Below are 16,877 nucleotides of genomic sequence, written 5' to 3' on the forward strand. Positions count from 1 at the left end.
AAGGCCTCCCTCTCCAGGACCCTCCTCTCTGGCAATGCCTTCGGTGTCCGCCGAAGGGCAAGAGATAGGGCCGGGGCCAAGCACGTCCATGCAGCCACAGGTGGACAGTGATGAGAGTAATGAGTCTTGACTGGATCCTCGACAGCGTCACAGAGATAAGCACGCGCAACAGAAGAAAAGGCGTGCCAGAGATTAGGCTGAGTCACTGGACCACACCCCACAGGGTATAAAAGGGACCGTGGTGGCCAGTCAAGCCTTGTGACGAACAAAGCTGAAAGCTTCCACGCCATTCTGCATTGCCGGACTTTTGCTATAGACTTTGCTGGATTATATTTGGACTTAATTTACTCTGTAATTATTGAACATTTTACTTTGATGTACCAGAAGCGGAGAGAAGTTATCTCTTCCCTTCGTGAGTAATAAACTCTTGGCAGGCAGCCACTAGGTTGCTGCCAAGTTCCGTTATCATAAGGAAAAGGATTTTGTCAGCTGGTTTGGTTGTTAATTCTTGGACGTCTGTTGGTGTGTGTGCGTGTGGGACAGGGACAGAACACGTGGCCGTTTTTGCTCCCAGGAGGTTTTCAGGGAGCCTACTAGGCCCAAAATGGGGTGTGGGGATGCAGCTCGGCCCCTCCGTGGCCATTTTTGCTCCCAGGAGGCTGCAGGGAGGCCTACTAGGCCCAAAACGGGGCATGGGGGGTGCGGCACAGGTACCTCGCAGCCCGTTTTTGCTCCCAGGGGGGTGCAGGAGGCCGAGTGCTGCCTGTCACACCCCCTGGCCATGCCCACCATGGCCACGCCCACCCAACCGGTCATTAGGGCAGAAAATCAGTCGTTAAATTATTTGAATCCCACCACTGGCTTCCTGCCTAAGCAGGGGGTTGGACTAGAAGACCTCCAAGGTCCCTTCCAACTCTATTATTCTATTCTATTCTATTCTATTCTATTCTATTCTATTCTATTCATCATACGATCTGTTACCCAAGTCTGTTTTCCCCCGCAGCTTTTGGGTTCGAACCACGCCAAGAGGGTGCCATTAGACCCTCAGGCACGGATCCAGAGTTCCGTAGCTTGATGAACTTTACTTCAATGTCCCAAATGTCTTTTTGGAAGGCTCAGCAGTTGTCCGTCCTGCCTTACTCCCTCCTTTTCCATCTCCTTTTGAGAAAATCCAGTGCCAGGCCTGGCTGCAGGCAGCCAAACATTTTTGTAACTCTCAAGGAAAGAAAAAGAAAAGATGTTTCATTTAAGCATGGGGGGGGGAGAGACCAACTGGACAGAGAGTACTGTTTTCCCACCATACGCCGAACACAGAGTAGCCCATTTTTATGGACATGAGCAATACCCTGCATCAAATGGAGGCACAACACAGGAAACCACCACACACAAAAAATTAAGCAAGGTTATTTGTTTTATTTATTTATTTATTTATTTTGCTTTAATTTGTATACCGCCCTTCTCCAGCAGGACTCAGGGCGGTGAACAGCCAGAATAAACCAGAACATACAAAATTTAAAAACAGTTTAAAAATAATTAAATATTGTTGGCCGCAATTTAAAACAACCCAATTAAAATCAATTAAATTTAACCAAAACTGTGGGATCAAGCCAGCCCGGCTAGGTGAAATAAATAAGTTTTCAGGGCCCGACGAAAAGTCCGGAGGTCTGGTATTGTACGTATCTCTGGGGGGAGGTTGTTCTAGAGGGTGGGCACCGCCACGAGAAGGCCCTCCCCCTGGGGGTCGCCAGCCGACACTGTCTGGCGGACGGCACCCTGAGGAGGCCCTCTCTGTGCGAGCGTACTGGCCGGTGGGAGGCTATTGGTGGCAGAAGGCGGTCTCGTAGATACCCCGGCCCTAAGCCATGGAGCGCTTTAAAGGTGGTCACCAACACCTTGAAGCGCACCCGGAAGACCACCAGGAGCCAGTGCAGCTCGCGCAGGAGAGGTGTCACATGGGAGCACCCCGTCGCTCCCATAATCCCCCGCACGGCTGCATTCTGGACCAGCTGGAGCCTCCGGGTGCAACCCAGGGGGAGCCCCATGTAGAGAGCATTGCAGTAGTCCAGGCGGGAACCAAGTGTTTTTTCTGTCAGGGCAAACTGGTCTACCCAAATATGGGAAGGAGCATACTGCTTCGGTTTTTGCCTTTCAGCCCCAATCCAGGGGTCTTCGCAGGCAGTCGCTTTCGCGACAAACTATTTTGTGTTAAATTTATATTTACCGAAAAAGAAATAATGGGAGACTAGTCTAGATCTATTTCAAGCTATTTAGCTCTCATCAGCTAGCCGTACCCTTCTGGGATTCAAATCCAAGTAAATCCAGATGTTAAAGCCAAGTAAACCCAAATGCTGGGTGAACGTTAGGTGTTGAAACGACTTGGTGGTGGGGTTCTTGTTGACCCCTGAGCTTGTTGTTTTCCTGCAGATGTCTCATTACCCAATTAAGAACACCATCCCTGGTCGCACTGATGGCTGCCACAGTTATCTAGCACTGATGTGGTAGACAGCTAGCACTGACGATCAGGGATGAGATTCAAAAATTTTAGCAACCGGTTCTCTCCCTGGTTGCTGGGTGGGTGTGGCCATGATGGGCATGGCCTATTCAGCTTCCTGCACCACGATGTGGGGGGAGGCGTTTTCGCTTTCCCCAAGCTTCGGAGGCTTTCTTGGAGCCTCCCTCAGGCTCCAGAGGCCGGAAACAGATCCATCTCCAGAGTTCCGGGAGGCCAGTTTTTCACCCTCCCCAGGCTCCGGAGGTTTTTCTCGAGCCTCCGGGAGGGTGAAAACGGCTTCCCTCATTCTCTGGAGGCCTTCCAGAGGCAGGTAACAGACCCGTTTCTGGAATTCCAGAACTTCCAGTAGGCCCATTTTTCACCCTCCCAGAGCCTCCATGCGGGCAATGCACTTACCTGGCATCCAAAACGGGCTGCATGAAGACTCCTGGGAGGGGAGGGGAGGGATGGGCAGGGCCAGCCAGTCCTTGCAATTACCGGTTCGGCAAACCAGATGTAAAATTAGCATCCGCTTCACCCGAACCGGTCCGAACCGGCTGAATCCCACCCCTGCTGATGATGTTAGCTAATTAGGTAATGAAATGTTGATGACGATCACGCGGCTCAGCTGGACATGAGGGAAGCCAGAAATTTCTGCTATCGGTTCTCCGAACCACCCATTGCCATCGCTACTGCTTCAGGCAATCCGGTCCGAACCGAGAGCATTTCACCCCTGGAATAAGGGGAGGAGGAACTGAAGGGCCCAAGAAAGGAGGTGCCCAATTCCTTTTTTTCCAAAGTCTTCTTGCCTAACACACACTCAACCTGACTCCATTCTGGTCTTTGGTACCTGAAGGGAGAAGAGATGGAAGGCTGAGCTCCTCCTCTTTTCATTGTTGATTATTTCCTACAAACAGCTGGTTCCGACTTCTGAATTCATCTAGCCTGAGTCGTTTGACTCAGGCAGCCCTCCTGCAAAGGTTGTTGTTGCTGGTTGTGGTGTGTTGCAACTTCTTTTCCTGCTTTCTAGTTGTTGCCCTGCTCATGTCCTGCGTTCTTCTCCCCACCTCTTCCCACAGATTGTGATTCCTACTGCAAGCCAGCCAAGGGCAATTACAAAATCAACATGAAAAAGTACTGCAAGAAAGACTACGGTAAGAACGTGCTCTTTTTCTTCGGAGTCCAGGATTCTCATCAGTGGTGAAATTCAATTTTTTTTTTACTACCAGTTCTGTGGGCGTGGCTTGGTGGGCGTGGCAGGGGAAGGATACTGCAAAATCCCCATTCCCTCCCCACTCCTGGGGGAAGGATATTGCAAATCTCCATTCCCTCCCCACTCCTGGGGGAAGGATACTGCAAAATCCCCATTCCCTCCCCACTCCTGGGGGAAGGATATTGCAAAATCCCCATTCCCTCCCCACTCCTGGGGGAAGGATATTGCAAAATCCCCATTCCCTCCCCACTCCTGAGAGAAGGATATTGCAAAATCTCCATTCCCTCCCCACCCCTAGGGGAAGGATACTGCAAAATCCCCATTCCCTCCCCACTCCTGGGGGAAGGATATTGCAAAATCCCCATTCTCTCCCCACTCCTGGGGGAAGGATATTGCAAAATCCCCATTCCCTCCCCACCCCTGGGGGAAGGATACTGCAAAATCCCCATTCCCTCCCCACTCCTGGGGGAAGGATATTGCAAAATCTCCATTCCCTCCCCACTCCTGGGGGAAGGATATTGCAAAATCTCCATTCCCTCCCCACTCCTAGGGGAAGGATATTGCAAAATCCCCATTCCCTCCCCACTCCTGGGGGAAGGATATTGCAAAATCTCCATTCCCTCCCCACTCCTGGGGGAAGGATATTGCAAAATCTCCATTCCCGCCCCACTCTGGGGCCAGCCAGTGGTGGTATTTGCCGGTTCTCCGAACTACTCAAAATTTCCGCCACCGGTTCTCCAGAACATGTCAGAACCTGTTGGATTTCACCCCTGGTATGAATCCTGGATTTCCTTATCTCTGTTTCAGCCTTGTTTGTTTGTTTGTTTGTTTTCAGCACTATTTATTTGCAGGTAGTCCTCGACTTGGGACCACAATTGAGCCCAACATTTCCATGGCTAAGCAGGTAGAGCTGTTGAGTGAGGTTTGCCGCCATTTTACAACCTTTCTCGGCACAGTCGTTAAGTGAATCACTGCAGTTAAATTAGTAACACGGTTCTTAAGTGAACCTGGCTTCCCCATGGACTTTGCTTGTCAGAAGGTCGCAAAAGTAGCTCACCTGACCCTGGGACACTGCAACCGTCATAAATACGAGTCAATTGTCGTGCGTCCAAATTTTGACTTGGGGATGTTGCAAGAGTCTTAAGTGTGAAAACTGGTCCGAAGTCACTTTTTCCAGCCCCGTTGTAACTTTGAAACATCACTTAATTAATAGTCATGGTAGTGCAGAATACTATCAGATGCTCTCTTAGACAATACTTTCCTTCAAAGGTTAGGAATCAGAATTGAGAGGGCTGCTCTAAAGATCTAGTGAACTCCCAATCTGAAACCTTAACCATGATATGACTATGTTGGTTATAGCTTCCCTTGATCAGAAGACACTCTTCATATGCTCTAAGGCAGGGGTGTCAAACTCAATTTCATTGAGGACCGCATCAGGGTTGTGTTTGACATCGTCGTGGGGGGAGTGTCAGCACTTCAAGCTGCATTTACTCTAGTGCTGACATAAGAAGGAGAAGCGGAGGCGTCTGGAAAGGGACGTTTGACTTTTCACCTACTTATTTTCCCTGGAGATAATATCCCCTAAGATATGGGATGGGAGGGGGGAAATTCCTTTGAGCTGGAGTAGTAGATTAGGGGCTGGAGGGAAGCACCGCTGGTGGCGAAGAGCCGGAGGGCCTTGTTCCAGTGGGAATGCATCATGGCCTGGAACTGGCTGACCATCTCAGCCCGCTGAGCCTCCAGGCACCAGTATCTGGCCTTCCATTCCTGCAGATCTTCCCTCTTCTTGGAAAGCCTATGCTCGTAGTCCTCAATGAGGTGCTTCTACTGAGCCTCCTTCTCGGCCCGATCCAATTTGAACTGAGCCAGCTGTTTTGCCAACTCTTTCTCATGCTCCAGCAACTGCATCCTATTGGGGTCCTAAGGAGCCCGGGCGGGGAGGCAAGGAGTTGGCCACGCCCACCCAGTCACATGACCACCTAGCCACGCCCACCCAGCCGCTCATTAGGCAGATCGTATTAGTTCTCCGCGGGATTTAAAATTATGAATTTAGTGGTCCCTGAGGTCTGCACGGTTGGGGACCCCTGGGCTAAATGAACTCTGACTCGCGATTACCTCAACGAAGCTTAAATTCAATTCCCCCACAGCTCTCGTGCTTGACGCTGCCATCCCCCCCCCCAAAAAAACAGGCCCGCTCCATGCTCATCCATCTCGGCCTCTTTTCCCCAGTTTGAAATGAACTAGAAAGAAAGAGGTCGGGTGTGGGGAAAGAGAGAGAGAAATCCTTCTCAAATCTCCAAAAACATTGTGCTGCCCTTTTCCTTTCTCCACCCCAAAGCCTCCCTGTCTGCCAAATATGTTAAAAAGCACATTTTTCTCTCTTCCGCAAGGTGTGTGGGGTAGAGAGGGAGATTTTGAATAGGATGGGAGGTCCGCAGAGTCGGGGCGCAGGGCATCCTGCCTGTGGGTTGTTAATCACCCAGACATAAGCATAGTGGCTCTCTTGAGTAGAAAGAGCAGAGAGGGGGGAGAAAAGGAGAATGGCTAAAAAGGCCGAGGTTTTGATTGATCTTCTCCAGGAGCCCTTTGGTTCCAAGAGAAAAGATGTTTTTGGCAAGGTAGAAAGGGAACGGGAATTTGCCACAGTTATCCAAGGGCTGAGAGGGGTCCCTGGTGGCAACTGCAGAGCTGAAAGAAGGAGGTGGGGTGTGGGGAATTTTTTTTTTTTTCTACAAAGGGACAATTATCCTTGGAGATCGTTGTAATCAGTTATTATTCATTCATTTCATTTAAATGTTCCTTCGGTTGAGGTTTCCCCTGTCACAGGTTGTTTGGTGGGATAAAGCAAATGTATAAAAATCCATGATTGAAAAAAAGGGAGACAAGGGACTCTTTAAAATTAGGGGTGGGAGAGAAAGAGAGAGAGAGAGAAGAAAGAGAGAGAGAGAGAGACAGAGAGACAGAGAGAGACAGAGACAGAGACACACAGAGAGAGAGAGAGAGAAGAGAGAAAGAGAGACAGAGAGAAAGAGACAAAGATTGAGACAGAGAGAGAGACAGAGAAGAGAGAAAGAGACATAAAGAGAAAGAGACAGAGAGAGAAAGAGACAGAGACAGAGATAGAGAGAGAGAGACAGAGAGAGACAGAGAGAGAGAGAGAGAGACAGAGAAAGAGAAAGAGAAAAGGAAAGAGAGAGACAGAGAGAGACAGAGAAAGAGACAGAGAGAAAGAGACAGAGAGAGAGACAGAGACAGAGACAGAGAGAGAGACAGAGAGAGAGACAGAGAGAAAGACAGAGACAGAGGGGGGAGGGAGAGAGAGAGAGAGAGAGATGCAATCTAACATCTTGAGAATTTGCTGAGCTTAGTACAGATAGTCCTTGACTTGCATCCATTCATTTAGTGACTGTCCCAAGTTACAACGGCATGGAAAAAAGTGACTTATGACCATTTTTCGCACTTAATAACTGCGGCAGCATCCCCATGGTTACACGATCAAAATTCAGACACTTGGCAACTGACTTCTATTTATGACAGTATTGCAGCATCCTGGGGTCATGGGATCCCCTTGGGCGAACCTTCTGACAAGCAAAGTGGAACCAGGTATCAGTGGAGAGTGCTGCTTTTAGCTCCGCTGTCAACTTGTCTTTCCGGGGTAAGCTGACATCTATACTTTGAGGAGTATGCCTGCCTTGGAGTTTGGATTCCGTTGGGTGTATTACTTGGAACCCTGACACTTCCATTTGCCTTGACTTCTCTTTCTCCCTTCAGTTGTCCAAGTCAACGTCTTAGACATGGAGACGGTAGCCAACTGGGCCAAATTCACCGTCAACATCCTCTCGGTCTACAAGTGTCGGGACGAACGTGTGAAACGGGGCGATAACTTCTTATGGATCCACATGAAAGACCTGGCTTGCAAATGCCCCAAGATCCAAATTAGCAAGAAGTACCTAGTCATGGGGATCAGTGAAAACCCCAGCGACCGGCCAGGACTAATGGCGGACAAGAACAGCTTGGTTATCCAATGGCGGGACGCCTGGACTCGGCGCCTCCGGAAACTCCAGAGGCGGGAGAAAAGGGGGAAGTGTTTGAAACCGTGATTGGTTCGACCTCACGTCTGTTATATGCACACCTCCTTCCCCCTTTTGCCTGTGGGTTGCCTGGACTCTTCCGAAAGACTCTGTACATATACATAACCTATGAATGGGTGGATTCACCTCTGTATAGTGTATATTTTGAAAAAAGGTTCTTTTTTGGGGAGGGAATGGGTGGTGAGGGTTGGGGGTTGGGGCGAGATGGATGTGTCTTTGAGCACAGGGAGGTTTTCGGGGAGTTTTTTGTTTGTTTGTTCATTTTAATGTTTATTGAGGATAACATGATAAGGACAAACCTTTAACAAGGAGCAAAGTGAAGGAAAAGGTCTCCCGGACCACTTCGTTAAAGGAATATGGAAGAAGAAAGCTCAGATCAACTCTGGGCCAGCATGACTCCCTCCTTCTCCGTGTGACTGTCTGTCTGTCTGTCTGTCTGTTTGTCCATCCGATAGATAGATAGATAGATAGATAGATAGATAGATAGATAGATAGATTCTGAGATTTATCTATCATATCTATCTATCTATCTATCTATCATCTATCTATTTATCTACATCTAACTATATTTATGTCAGTCTGTCTATCATCTCTAGCTATCATCTATCACCTATCTATCTCTGCCTGTCTATCTATCTTCTATCTATCTTTTATCATATCCATCCATCCATCCATCCAGTGGTGGGATTCAAAAAATTTTTAGTACCGGTTCTGGGGGCGTGGCTTGGTGGGCATGGCCGGGGAAGGATACTGTAAAATCTCCATTCCCTCCCCACTCCAGGGGAAAGTTACTGCAAAATCCCCATTTCCTCCCAATCAACTGGGACTCGGGAGGCAGAGAATAGATAGGGGTGGGGCCACTCAGATTTTTTACTACCGGTTCTCAAACTACTCAAAATTTCTGCTACCAGTTCTCCACAACTGGTCAGAACCTGCTGAAACCCACCTCTGCATCTATCTATCCATCCATCCATCCATCCATCCATCCATCCATCCATCTATCTATATATCTATCTGTCTATCCGTCTGTCTATCTGCCTATCTAATTTCCTTCTCACCCTTAAATGTGATCTGTGTCTTTCTCAATCTCAGGTCCTCCGCCAGAGACCTGGAAGTTGGAGGATTCTACACAGTGACTTAGTTCTTCCTAGCTCTGCACTTTTCTGGGCAGAGCTCTGAGGTTGTTCCTGGGATCTATTGGAGCTCCTCTCCCAGCTAAGGAATCTAGTGCTTCTATGATCACTAGGACCACTTTGGCCTTGACTTGCCAAATCCTCTCTAGTTCCTTCTTCGGTCCCTACTTCTTCGGTTTCTCACGTTCCCAGTGTTGCTGTCTGCTATGTCTATCATCACCATTGTCTTCTGGTCTACTACTGGTCCTTGTTTACTACTATATATCTCCCCAGCTCTCTGACTCTTCCGAATTCCAGGATGTATTCAAGCACAGATGGAGAACTCTGTGGCTAACCTAGAAAATGGACAACCAAGCGTGGGCTGCTGGGGGTTCGCAGGGGTTCGGGAGAACCTCTAGCTAAGATTCTGTGCAGTTCAGAGAACCCCCAAATCCCACTCCTGGCTGGCCCTGCCCATCCCACCCCTCCCCTCCCAGGAGGGCCATTTTGGATGCAGGTAAGTGCAGTCCAGAGGGCCTCCAGAGCCTGGGGAGGCCATTTCGTCCTCCCGGAGGATCAAAGAAAACCTCCAGAGCCAGCTGTGGTGCAGGAGGCCGACTAGGCCACACCCACCATGGTCACGCCCACCCAGCAACCAGGCAGAGAACCCCTTGCTAAAATTTTTGAAGCCCACCCCTGTGGACGATGTTTCGTGGTTCCCAACTCTTAACTAGCTGTGACAAAATGGCACTCCCCTCTGCCTTCTGGCATGTCCTGCTCTAAATTATGCTCTAAAATGAAGAACGCTTCTGCTAATCAGGACTGGATTCTGCCTGGCAAGGCCAAGATTTAGCTCTGGTTCTCCAAACAATGCTTCGGTCTCAATGCTCTTTAATTCCAAAACGGATGTGTTTGGCACCAGGTTGCAACGGGGTAGAACACGGCGTGCTAGTAAAAAAACATTTTGGCAAGCCTTAGTTGGTGACAGCCCTCACACACCCATTACCCACCATCGGAAGAAAGAGCCCTGGGGGGCACCTTAAACAGATCTGCTGTCAGTGGCAGCAGCAGCTCGGCTCGTGATGCTATTCGAAGCACAACTGTTGACCGTCTCTGGTGGGGATGGAAGGAAAATCCACCTACAAATGGATCTTATCATGTTTCCTGTAACACAGAAGTTCTCCAACGGTTTCTGGGGAGGGAAAGTGGAGTACCTTCTTCAGTTTGTGAAAAACGAAAGCGGGAATCCCAGAATCGCGGTGTTCTTAGCTCGCTAGCTCTTGAACTTTCTTTCATGATCTCAGTGTTTCTCAAACTTGGCAACCTCTAAGATGTGTGGACTTCAACTCCCAGAATTCCCCAGCTAGCCGAGTCAGGAGTGGGGGTTCGGGAGAACCCCTAGCTAAGATTTTGTGCAGTTCAGAGAACCCCCAAATCCCACTCCTGGCTGGCCCCGCCTTCCCCTCCCCTCCCACGCGGCCCATTTTGGATGCAGGTAAGTGGAGGGCACGCACAGAGACTTGGGGAGGGTGAAAAATGGGCCAACTGGATGTTCCTCCAGAGCCTGGGGAGGCCATTTTTGCCCTCCCGGAGGCTCGAGAAAAACCTCCGGAGCCCAGGGAGGGCAAAAATGCCCCCCCGCCATGATGCAGGAAGCTGACTGGACCTCACCCATCATGGCCACGCCCATCCAGCAACCAAGCAGAGAACCCCTTGCTAAAATTTTTGAAACCCATCCCGAGCCGAGTCCACAGATCTTAAAGTTGCCTTTAGGTTGAGAAAGACTGAGCTAAATCAAGGAAGTACCACTTTTTTTGGAGCTGAGACCCATAATGGACCCATAACGGTGAGGCAGAGTGGGGCGGACCTCAGCTTCCCAAATGAGCAGAGCCCACCCAAAACTAAACATGATTTCATTGACATGTAGTGGACATACATTAAATACAGTGAATACAGTGAGTCTTTCCTTGTTACTTTGTTTTTCCAACGGCTTACCCTTGCGGTATATTAAATACTACAATTCAGTTGGTGATAGCTTTTTGGATACAGCTTGTAGGATACAGATCAGAGGTGGGTTTCAGCAGGTTGTGACCAGTTCTGGAGAACTGGTAGCGGAAACTGAGTAGTTCAGAGAACCTGTAAATACCACCTCCAACTGGCCCCGCCCTCATCTATTCTCTGCCTCCCGAGTCCCAGCTGATTGGGAGGAAAAGAGCCTTGGTAGTACAGTGGTCTAAGCACCCTGTTATTAACACAGCTGCCTGCAATTACTGCTGGTTCAAATCTCTCCAAGGCTCAAGGTTGACTCAGCCTTCCATCCTTTCTAAGGTAGGTAAATTGAGGATCCAGTTTGTGGGGGCAATAAGCTGACTTTGTATAAATATACAAAAAGTATGAAGGCTATTGCTTAACGCATTGTAAGCCGCCCTGAGTCTCGGAGAAGGGCGGCATATAAATCAAATTAAAAAAAATAAAAATGGGGATTTTGCAGTAACCTTCCCTGGAGTGGGGAGGGAATGGGGATTTTGCAGTATCCTTTCTCTGGAATGGGGTGGGAATGGAGATTTTATAGTATCCTTCCCCTGCCATGCCCACCAAGCCATGCCCACCAAGCCACGCCCACAGAACCAGTAGTAAAAAATTTTGAATCCCACCACTGATACAGATGTCTTTTGTGCAGGCATTAAAAAAAATCACAATGACTGTCACAACTGCAAGTAAACCTTTCTTCAGACAGACAATGTGATGACAAAACCTTTCAATAAGAATCCGAATGGAATAAGACTGAACGATCTTTAGAAGGAGGCTTCACACCTTCTGGACTGGGCAAACACCCAACCTTCTCAAACTTCTCATCCACAAAAAGAATCAAACTGCCTGATTCAACACGGTGTATTATCATGGGGAGGTAGATCCCACTCTCAAATTTCTGCACAACCCTTTCCACCTCAAAGAATGACTTTGGCATAAACTTGTTGAGTGCCAAATATAAAGAATGGCCTTCAAGTGTACTTTAAGGGTATGGAGAACATCGAATAATAGTTGGAAGGGACTTTGGAGGTCTTTTAGTCCAACTCCCTGTCCATGGCAGGAGATCCTGTATCATCCAGGACTTTCATTGGACTTGATAGGATGGATACATGTGATCATAGAATTAACAGAATAACATACGTAACGGAATAACAAAGTTGGGAGGGACCTTGGAGGTCTTCTAATCCAACCCCCCTTCCCTCAAGCAGGAAACCCTATACCATTTCCGACAAATAGCTGTCCAGTTTCTTCTTAAAAGCCTCCAGTGATGGAAAACCAGGGGTGGGATTCAGCCGGTTTGGACCAATTCGGGTGAACCAGATGCTAATTTTACATCTGGTTCAATGAACCGGTAGTTGCAAGGACTGGCTGGCCCCTCCCACCCCTCCCCATCCCTCCCAGGAGTCTCCACATGGCTTGTTTTGGATGCCAGATAAGTGCAGCACCCACGCAGAGGCTCTAGGAGGACGAAAAATGGGCCTCCAGGAAGTTCCAGAAATCCAGAAACAGGCCCATTTCCAGCCTCCGGAGCCTGGGGGAGGCCATTTTCGCCCTCCCGGAGACTCAAGGAAAACCTCCAGAGCTTGGGGAGAGCGAAAACACACACACACACACACACACACACACACACACACACACACCGTGGTGCAGGAGGCCGAGTAGGCCACGCCCACCATGGCCATGCCCACGCAGCAACCGGGCAGAGAACCGGTTGCTAAAATTTCTGAATCCCACTCCTGTGGAGCACCAACAACTTCTGGAAGCAAGCTGTTCTACTGATTCATTGTTCTCACTGTCAGGAAGTTTCTCCTTAGTTCTAGGTTGAGAGTTGAGAGTCTATCGCTGTGACAGCGAACCTGTAGCACGCGTGCCACAAGTGGCACACCTCGCCATATTGGTGGGCATGCGAGCTCAGCTCTGGTGCACATGCGCACGCCAGCCAGCTGATTTTCGGGCCTTCTGGGCCCACCAGAAGTAGGGAAACAGGCTCGGGGGGTGGTGGGGAAGGCCCGTTTTTCTCTCTTCCCAGCCTCCAGAGCCTTTCTAGGAGTCTGGGGAGGGCAAAAATGGCCTTCCTCACCACCACCCCGGAGGCTCTCCAGCAGGGTTGCCAGGTGTCTACTATTTGAGTGGACAGTCCACTTTTTTCACATTATGTTCACTATCTTTTTTCACAAAATATTGGACATTTTTTTTATTCAAAAGCTTTATGATGAAATGGTACGTAATCTAAAGCTGTACAGTCTAAGAGAATAAGGATAGGAGAATTGTGTTTTGTCTTTTTTTTCATAAGTTAGAATGAGACAAAGATTGAATGCTCATTGCAATAATCACATTTTATACAACAGCACAAAAAATGCATTAAAGCAGTTATCTTTTGATATCGAAAATGTAGTGCTGAAGGTTTTTGCTGAATTTTCAAATTCTGTGAAGAAACGAGAAGAGTTGAAATCATTTTTTGAGTTTTGCGAGTCAGAATTCCATGAAGTTTTGCGCCATGTTCCAACACGTTGGTTAAGTTTGTTTAAAGCGGTCGAAAGACTTCTTTTAAACTGGATACCTCTAAAATTGTATTTTATTTCTCTTGGATCTGATGAGTGCCATAAGGTTATCTGGAACCTTATTTCGGATCAGGAAAATGAACTCGCAAAGGACGATGAACCAACAATTTCAGAATTGTATTTATATTTCACGCACTTCTTCATATCAATAATGCAAGACACCCTACTGAAGCTGGAAAGCAAGAAAATTCTTGCATGTGATCTTCACATTATCATGTGTAAGCTGCGTGATTCTTTGCAAAAAAAATACGATGAGCAGTTTTTTGGAATGAAAGTTTTATTTGCCTTACGTAAAAAACATTTGCCTGAGAATGCCGTACAAAAGTTCAAGAAAGAAGCCATCAAGGTGTATCAAAGAGCCATTGCGTACCTAGAAAAGTGGTATAATTTCACCGATTCAGTATATGAGACGCTAAGTTGTTTCAATCTAATTGATCGCAATAATCCTCCAACTTTAGAAGAAATGACGAACATCTGGTTATTATCACCATGGCGAGAAGAACTTCCACCCAACACTCTCTTCGATGAAATTTCTGCCTTAGAAGAAGTTTATGTTCATCTGCAGGGCGATTCATCCCTTGATAAGTGGACGTACTTTTTCAAGAAAGAGCCAGCTCCGAGTTTACTGAAATTGTTCCAGTATTGTGCATCAATTCCGGTATCAAATGCAAACGTTGAACGAATTTTCAGCGTCATGGGAAATTTGTGGACTGACGAACGTAACCGACTGCTTGTACCATCAGTTCGAAGTGAACTTTGTATATTTTTTTGATATTTCTCAACATTGTACTGAAATTAAAGAATTATTCCTTAAACACAAAGAATTGATCAAAGCTGCGCAGTCAAATAAAAAATACACACGACAGCAAAGTAAAATGTAATTTAATCTTTTACATATTATTATAATATATTTGATGTTTTGTATTTTAAGTAAAGTTTTGAAGTGATTATTTTAATACGTGTTAAAATGTTTGTAAGAAAATATATAATTTAATTGTAAAAATTTTTTTAATTTTTTTACTACTTAACGCCCCCCCCCCCGGCTTGTCCGCTATATTTTGGAAGCAGACCTGGCAACCCTAGTGGGGAAGGGCCATTTTTCTCTCTCCCCAGCCTCCAGAGCCTTTCTAGGAGTCTGGGGAGGGCAAAAATGGCCTTCCCCACCACCACACTGGAGGCTCTCCAGAGGCCGAAAACGGCCCATTTGCCCCATTTGGGGACAGCAAAAAACGGGCCTACCATGCCATCACGTGCCATGAGGGGGGAGCATGGGGGAAGTGTCGCGCACACATGCATAGGGGCAGGGTGCATAGGATTATGGGTATAATCACACATGCATGCGATCTCCCCCTCCTCCCCCCCCCGTTCCTGGCACGCAATGGCAAAAAGGCTAACCATCACTGGTCTATCATTTCCTAAAAGACAGCTATCTCAGGGAACTGAGTAACGCAATGGTCCGTAAGCAACTGAACTGAAATTGAAGGCATCTCTTTCCTTTCAGGTCCTTCTTTTGATGACCATAATAATTCCTCATGATGAGTGAGTCCAAGCATTCTTCCTTCACCCTGCTTTAAACGGCTAGCAATAAACTACTCTCTGAGGTCCACAAGCATCTCACCAGCATTTCTTTTCCAGTGTTGTCCTCTTGCTATCACTATTTGGATGACTTAATTAGCCTTTCCCAATGCAGACGATGCTACAGTTGCTCTTCGGTGCGTGGGATGCTTACAATTTTATTAAGTTGTTCCATTTATACGGTTCAGTTCTATTTTTACTCTGATGACCAGTTGTTAAGATCCATCAGCTGTCGGAGTCAGGCGTGACTGGAGTGGCATTTAAGTCTAAATAAATGTTTAAAGTCAGAATTATAGTTGTTGGAAATATTTCGAGTTAATCATGACTGCTGCACTGAAGGACAGTCATCCCTGCCAAAGGGTGATCTGTCCTTAAAGTTTCCTGCCATCTGTTTGGGGTAAAGAAGGAATGACTAAACATGACAAATTTGCAATAAAAGAATGAGAATTGTAGCTGGGTGCCAGTGCTTTTTCCTTGTAGCAGTCCTTTCCAAAGGAAGAATGTATAAATTCATATAACCGTGTTAGAAATATTGCATAGGGAATCCTATGTTATCTAACTTGGGTCTCCAAAAGAGTTATTGATTAAAAAGGCAAAGGTAAAGGTTCCCTTCGCACATATGTGCTAGTCGTTCCTGACTCTAGGGGGCGGTGCTCATCTCTGTTTCAAAGCCGAAGAACCAGCGCTGTCCAAAGAAGTCTCCGTGGTCATGTGGCCGGCATGACTCAACGCCAAAGGCGCACGGAACGCTGCTACTTTCCCACCAAAGGTGGTCCCTATTTTTCTACTTGCTTTTTTTACGTGCTTTCGAACTGCTAGGTTGGCAGAAGCTGGGACAAGTAAGGGGAGCTCACCCCATTATGCGGCCCTAGGGATTCGAACCGCTGAACTGCCGACCTTTCAATCGACAAGCTCAGCGTCTTAGCCACTGAGCCACCACATCCGTTATTATTATATTGTAATAATAATATATTATTATAGTTATTGATTAGTAGCCTCCAAAACCTTTTAAGCTCATAGCAAACATACACATTCATTACTTATTTCAAATTGTAAACACACACAAACCCACAAAACCCACAAAGCTGAGTTGCCTGACCGTCAGAGGCATTTAAAAGAAAAAAAGCCTCTGCAGATCAGGCAACTCAGCTGGGATCGTCAGAGCCTTTGTAAGCATTTTTTCTACAACCTCTGAAGAGGTTGTAGAAAAAATGCTTTTAAAAGTAAAAAAAAAAAGCCTCTGATGATTGTGCGGCTCAGCTGGGCATGTGGGGGGGGCAGGGATTTTTGCTACTGGTTCTCTGAACCACCTGCCTCCATCGCTACCTGCCTCCATCGCTATCGAACCACCTGCCTCCATCGCTACCGGACTGGGCGATCCAGTCCGAACCGGGAGCATTTCACCCCTGGCTTAGACATTGCAGACTGCCAACATTTGATCACTTGAGGTGTCATCTTTCAGGCTTTCTAATCTTCCTCACCTCATCCCAATATTTAATAGCTTTCCACACAATAATACTAAGCTAATTGACCCAGGTTATCTTGCCAGTGAATTAAAGATTGCATCTGAGGTACAGAGAGGGCACGGTCCATGATCCCAACTATTTGGCAACTCCGAATTTCAACCAACAAATGCTCTGTCTTACACATTGGCAACAAAAATCAGAACACCAAATACAAGCTGGATGGATACGATCTCATAGATTACCCTCACTCTGTCAGGACCTTGGAGTACTCATCTCAAACGATCTAAGCGCCAGAGCTCACTGCAACAACATTGCCAAAAAGGCATGAAGAGTTGTT

The 16,877-nt window shown here is 47.3% G+C and overlaps 1 protein-coding gene across 2 annotated transcripts in view; it reads left to right on the forward strand.

Moving 5' to 3' along the window:
• NTN3 (netrin 3) overlaps positions 1–10,863 on the forward strand; it is a 128,645-nt gene extending 117,782 nt beyond the window's left edge. For both annotated transcript variants that reach the window (XM_060692943.2, XM_087878372.1), the window contains exons 6-7: positions 3,571–3,645; positions 7,476–10,863. In XM_060692943.2, the coding sequence (XP_060548926.1) occupies positions 3,571–3,645; positions 7,476–7,804 (404 nt within the window). In that variant the 3' untranslated portion in view covers positions 7,805–10,863. The remainder of the gene's footprint in view (positions 1–3,570; positions 3,646–7,475) is intronic.
• The last annotated feature ends 6,014 nt before the right edge of the window (positions 10,864–16,877 follow it).

This window comes from Pantherophis guttatus, chromosome 14, assembly GCF_059756535.1.
Source record: "Pantherophis guttatus breed Tessera chromosome 14, ASM5975653v1, whole genome shotgun sequence".
NCBI classification, from domain to species: domain Eukaryota; kingdom Metazoa; phylum Chordata; class Lepidosauria; order Squamata; family Colubridae; genus Pantherophis; species Pantherophis guttatus.